Source organism: Penaeus chinensis, chromosome 12 (assembly GCF_019202785.1).
Source record: "Penaeus chinensis breed Huanghai No. 1 chromosome 12, ASM1920278v2, whole genome shotgun sequence".
In the NCBI taxonomy this organism is placed as follows: Eukaryota; Metazoa; Arthropoda; class Malacostraca; order Decapoda; family Penaeidae; genus Penaeus; species Penaeus chinensis.
This window is the reverse complement of record NC_061830.1, coordinates 24548980-24556479: the sequence shown is the minus strand read 5'-3', so window position 1 is coordinate 24556479 and position 7500 is coordinate 24548980. Positions and strand designations below refer to the sequence as shown.

The 7500-nt window shown below is 29.6% G+C and overlaps 1 protein-coding gene across 1 annotated transcript in view; it reads left to right on the top strand.

Moving 5' to 3' along the window:
- LOC125031204 overlaps nucleotides 1-7500 on the top strand; it is a 13223-nt gene that overhangs the window by 3561 nt on the left and 2162 nt on the right. Inside the window, exon 2 of the mRNA XM_047621818.1 lies at nucleotides 5594-7500. This exon is cut by the window's right edge and continues 2162 nt beyond it. Coding sequence (XP_047477774.1) covers nucleotides 5599-7500 — 1902 coding nt within the window. The 5' untranslated portion in view covers nucleotides 5594-5598. The remainder of the gene's footprint in view (nucleotides 1-5593) is intronic.

Sequence of the window (7500 nt, the reverse complement as noted above, 5' to 3'; positions counted from 1 at the left end):
TATATATATATATATATATGAACACCATACACACGTGCACGCACAGACATATATGTATATATACAGCATATATGCACACCTAAATATACACATACCTACATAAATTCACATATACATACCTAAATTCACATGCACATACACATGTACATGCATGTATATGCATATACACATTCATGCATACATAGGTATATGCACACAATCAAACAAAACCTCGCGTCTGTTTGACGCACACGTGAGATTATTGATATTCGTCATTGTTATTAACATCAAATGTCACGAAGTGTATATACGGACATGGACGTGTGTTTGCTTGTGTGTGTGTTTACTAGTATGCGTTGGTTATGTACCTTGCTATTTATATGTGAGGGAAATGTAAGGATTCTTTACGTGCGGGGAAGTTAACCTTGAAAGTTCACGTCGATATATTCTGTCCCTGTGTTTCATCTCGATGTGTGAGAAATAAGCACAAAGTCGCTTATTTAGTTAATGGATTACTTTAAATCAGAGCAGCCAGTATATACGTGAAAATAAAGTAACCACGACAACTGCGTCAACAGGAGATTAGCTGTAAATTGTACTCGCTCTTCAAGCCGTAACAGGCGTAAGGACAGGACGCGGCCACAGGGGTGCGATTATCACGGTTCTCCACGACCACGATTACCGCTGCACGGGAACAGTCTGTTTTGCTTTGAGAGCCCGTCTGCCGTTTTCGACGAGGCAACTTTTTTTTTACCAGTCGCGTGGCGGCAGTGTACCGGGAAGGCAGTGTCGCGAGAAAACGGCTTTGAACAAGTATAATAGAAGGTTGTTAAGTAAATATCTTCTAGTAGGAAAAAGAGCTAAAAAAAATTGAACCTCCACAAGGATCTCATCCTGTTCATCGGAAATCTGGGAGCCATCATAACGCAGACACTCCTTCCAATTCGAGTGGTCGTTTGCGATTGCGATTATATTCAACCCCAGTCGTGCGACTAATAATAGCCAACGAAGGTCGTTAGCACCTCTAGTGGCAGTCGCCTGAAGAAATACAGCCCCATTCAAAAACTAAGAATGAGTGCTCTAGACAATCATTGGGCGATCATCGTTAAGCGATAATCGCTCCAAGCAAAACGGACCTAAAGCTGGGAATTCTGATTCTAACTATATACCATAAGAATCTCCGTCCACAAACACATGCATAAATGTCTATAAATATATATGTGTGTGTGTGTGTGTGTGTGTGTGTGTGTGTGTGTGTGTGTGTGTGTGTGTGTGTGTGTGTGCATATATATAGACACATAACGTGAATATATATATATATATATATATATATATATATACGCATATATATACACATATGATAAATATGTATAATTATAATGTATATATTTAATATATATGTACATATATACATCTGTATATATACAATATATATTGTAAATATTACATATATATTAGATATTTTATATATACATATGTAATACATTATATATATAATTTGTATATATATAATAGATATGATATATATATATGATATATTTGATATATATAACATATATGTATTATGCAGATGTCTAATATATAATACACATATATGCATATATATATGTATATATATCTGTATGTTTGTGTTTTAACTGTCTGTTTATATATACACATATATAATATATATTATATATGTATATATATTATATATATATATACATATATATACATACATATACATACATGTAAGTTATATATATTATATATATTATATACATTATATATCTGGTATATATATTATATATATAATATATTTAACTATATATTTTATATATAGTTATATTTTATATATTATATATATTATATATATTATATATAAATTATATATATATGCATACATATTTATTATATATACACATATATATTATGGATTTATATATACATTGTATATATAAATTATATATATAATATACATATATATGATATATATATATATATAATATATGATATATATGTATATGTTATGTGATATATATTATATATATATTATAAGCATTATATATATATATGTATATATGGTACACATTATATATATATATATATATATATATATATATATGGTATACATTATATATGTATATATATGTATATATATAAGATATACATATTATAATAATGATAATATATATATATGTATATGTGTATATATAATATATACACTATATATATTATATATAGAATATATAACTACATGTATATTGTATATTATATATATGTATCATATATATATTGTATATGTATGTATATATAAATACGGTGTGTATATATATATACACACAGGCATATATATGTATATATATACGTTATGTATTATATATTATATATTATATATATGATATATATATATATATATATAATATACGTGATATATATGTAGTATATATAATATATATATAATATACGTGATATATATGTAGTATATATAATATATATAATAAATATATATATATATATGATATAGTATGTGGAGTACTCCACATTCCACCTATGTAGAATATTCGTAAGTAATACACCTTATTTATGGTCTATGCTTAGTATTTCTCCCTTGTTTCACTTCTATGCTTTGTGTTGCAGTTGTATGTTTTCTTATATTCGTTTTATTCGCTGTAATTGTATATTCAATACCAATGTACATAGTTTTACAAATGGGTTTCTGTTGTATAAGCAGTTTCTGATGATAGACACAATTGTAGATGTCCGAAAGCTTAATAAAGGAAAATGCGCGTGATGTGGTTTCCTGCTGTCCTGGTCCTTCGGTTTTTAATAAATATATATAAATATATATATATATATATAAATATATATATATGTATATCATTTACTTATATATGACCTTTTACTGTAGCATCCCGAAACCATTACACTTTGATGCATTGTTTCATGTATCATGGTCGGTACAAAACACGACATCGAAGTTTGTACTGTTATTTTACTCAATTTCACACAAAATGTCAATAGAAATTGTTAAAGTTCTTAATATGCTGGTAAAATGTTTAATTACAAGCAAAACACTGGAAGCTTCGAAATGGAAAAAAAGTACCTGATTACTCTGCAACATATTTCCTTTAAGCACACCACCATTCGCTTCTCAAGGCTGTATTTCTTATTACATACATTTGTTCTTCATATGAAAAGTTGAAGTTGCATGAGGTTTTGCATCTTTACCTTACTGCAAGTGAGCTCCATGTCCGAATCAGACAACTGGATAATTCGATCTGTCTGATTCTTGTCAACAAATCAAATTACACAGTCTTTTTATGAGCCTGTATGTTTATATATATTTACATATAGAAGTACAGAGTGATATTGATATACAGATAAAAAGGCACACAGACAATATAAGCGCCATTATGATAAAAGTTTGTAAAAAAAAAAAAAAAAAAAAAAAAAAAAAAAAAAAAATATATATATATATATATATATATATATATATATATATATTTCGATGCGATTCGTAATTAATGATAAAAAAAAAAAACATTTGAGACAACGTGAAATATATCATAATATGTGAAAATATATCATGTATATATATATATATATATATATATATATATATATATACTGTATATGTTAATTATAAATATATTGTATATTTAATATTATAATATATATTTAATTTATATACAGTAGATATGTATATATTTAATTGGTGTATGATATATATATATCTATAATATATATTTGATATAATATTAAGGAAATATATAATACATATATGTATGTATATATATATATATAATATAGATATATATATTTGATATATATATATATAGATAGATATGATACATATATGTAATATATATATAGATATGATATACGTATGTATGTATTATATATATGTATATTATATGTTTCTATGTATTATACATATGCATATTTATTGTATATGTATAATATCGTTATGTATTTTTTTTATTTATATATATCTATAATATTATATATTGTATACATATATAATATATATTTATATGTGTGTGTGTTGTGTATATATATTATGTATATATATATTTATATATATGTATGTATATATATTGTATATATTATATATATCATATTTATTATATATAATACATATTACATATATTATATGAATATTATATATATTATATATCATATATTGTATTATATATATATTATATATATGCATATATATGCATTTGTATATGTGTGTGTGTGTGTATGTACATGTATGTGTGTTTGTGTGCGTATGTTTGTGTGTGTTTGTGTATGTATATATGTATGTATGTAAGTATGTATGTATGGATGTATGAATGTATGTGAATGACACACACATATATATAATATATACATAGGTATATATAATATGTATATATATACAATATATAAATAATATACATTTATATATATGTGTGTGTGTGTATATATAAGATATACTTATATAATATATATATGTGTTTGATATATGTATATTGTATACATATGTATATATATTATATAAATATATATATTTGAATATATAAATATATATATTTAAATATATAAATATATATGTATTTATAATATATGTATATTATATATTTATATATGACATATGTCATATATATATATTACATATATATATATATATATATATATATATACATATATTTCTGTGATATATATATATAATATATATAAATTATATATATATATATTATATATATGATATGTATATGTATATATATATATATATACACACATATATGTGTCTGTATATGTATGTATGTAAAAGACACAACCCCCCCCCCCCACACACACACACACACACCCACACCCACACACACACACACCCACACCCACCCACACACACACACACACACACACACACACACACACACACACACACACACACACACACACACACACACACATATATATGTATATATACACATACATATACATACATACATATATATATCTATACATATATACACATATTTGATATATATATATATATATATAATATACTTATATGATATATATATTCATATATATTATATATATGTGTGTATAATATATGTATATTGTATATATATGCATATATTTTATAGATATATATATTTAAATATATAAATATATATGTATTTATAATATATGTAAATTATGTGTTTATGATATATGTTAATTATATATTTATATATGACATGTATCATATATATATATATATATATATATATATATATATATATATTACATTTTTATATAATATATATATAATATATATCTATGATATATATATATAATATATTTCTATGATATATATATATAATATATTTCTATGATATATATATAATATATTTCTATGATATATATATATATATAATATATAAATTCTATATATATATATTATATATATGATATGTATATGTATATATATGTATATACACATTTATTGTTATGTATGTATATTTAAATGTATATTTATATATATTGATATGTAGATATATCTGCGTTAATTTGAAATGTGTTTATTAAAGGAGACAAAATAACATGTGAAAAATATATATGCATCATTTATCTCTAATGCTTATATATGTCTTATAACCTTTTCTTTATTATTTTTCAGATGCCATGACTGCTGGGCATTTATCGTATGCAATGTTCCTGTTGCTACTCCTACACCTTCAAGCCACCTTGGCCCAGATGGGGTTGCGCAGGGCATCTTTAGCTTCGTCAGGGACATATGTCGGCAGCAGCAACACTAGCCAAAGTTTCTTCGGCAGATTCCCTTGGCAAGACCAGACAACTAACCACTCCAGCAGAATTGAAAGCTCCTTGGCAGCTATCTTCCGTGGGGTTGCTTATGGAGTGTCAAGTTCACTCTCCCCTCTGCCACCTTCCCAGCCTTCCACTACGACCACGACACATGCAGCTACTACGATTACCACTGAAGATAGTACAACTTTCCGGACTCCAAGAGCTCCTCCTTTCTACCAAGTGCTACAGGATGTACCAGCACGTGATGAATATGAATATCTTTACCAGGACACGACCCCAGTGACCACTTGGGCATTGGTTCCTGGATTAGAACTAGAAGTGCAGCAGGATGCTGTAATGGATCCTAGAGGAATTAGTACCTTAGGAAGCTTACCTGTCCAGACACCCTATGTAGAAGCACCTCTTGATAATGACTTGGGACGCACTCATGGTATTGGTGTGCCACGTATGGGGATAAACATCCAAGAGGAATGGGTACATTCCTTAGGCACAGCATGGATAGTGCATGTATACTGTGCAGCAGGCCTCTCCAGTCTGTTAGCTCTAATGGCACTTTTCTGCGTCTTTCGAGTACTCTCAGGCACTTATCTACTGCCCCGGGGATATTACATCACTGTGCAGCTGCTGATGTTTCTTGCTGGATTTTTGCGCAGCATTGTACTCTTTCATGACCCCTATGCAGTGCAGCGCCTTTTACCTGCTACCCTAGCCGCATTAGCAGAAGAGGCAGGATGGCCCTGCCTGACAGCAGCACTGGCAGTAGTAGTTGTGGCTGTCGTGCGAGCATGGCGAGGCTCAAGACGAAAACCTAAGAAACCACATTTACCGGTCACCCTCGCTGTTATAATTTCTACTCACTTATTTATTTCTGTTACTATTCATTTATGTGCTGCTGTCTTGCCAAAGCATGCAGGAGTACTTAGAGGAGTATTCCACATTATTACAGTAGTCTGGGGATGTTCAGTTGGTTTGGCTAGTCTAGTGGCTTCATGGCGAGCAGTACGGGTGGCGAAGCGCCAATTAGCAACTCCACTTCGCCTAAGACATTCCCAGCAAGACAGCTCCCGCATGGTGTTCTTCCGTGGTGCACACCTGGTTCTTGTAACCTCTTTGTTACAGCTCCTTCTGGCAGCATTGCATGTGTATGCACTTACCAACCCACGTGAGATGTTGGAAATACCACCTGCCCATCCATGGCATTGGCTAGCCTTCCAGAGTGGTTGTCGTGTCACTGAAGTTGCAATGTGGTTTCTTTTAGGCATTATTTCTAGCCTCACTGTCAGAGCGACTTCAGGAAAGCCATACACACACGGAAGTGATGGATTAATGTCTGCTTTCTCATGTAGATGTTGTAGCAGTGTGTGTTCAAGAAACAAGTTGGATGGTGTGTATCCTTCCATGGGCCAGTCCAACCACTCTATCAGAAACTTTACACTTGTATGTGGGAAAACTGTATTTGAAGAAGCTCTCACAACACAACCGCAGGCTGGTGACCATAAACATGTTGCCATAGCACATGGAACAGCACACAATCAGCACATTGCTGGAAGCTCAGCCACACTTCAGTCTGTGCCATCAGATTTTCATCTCTTGTGGTATCACACAAGGAATGGTCCCCTTAAAAGTAATGTGCCAATTGACTCCTCCCGTCCTTCCTCAATGCTCTTCAATGATGCCGGTTTTGTTAGGTTTCGCATGCAAGTGGATCCCCAGCAAGCTATGGAGGACGTCCTTAGGAAATCGAGCCACCACCTG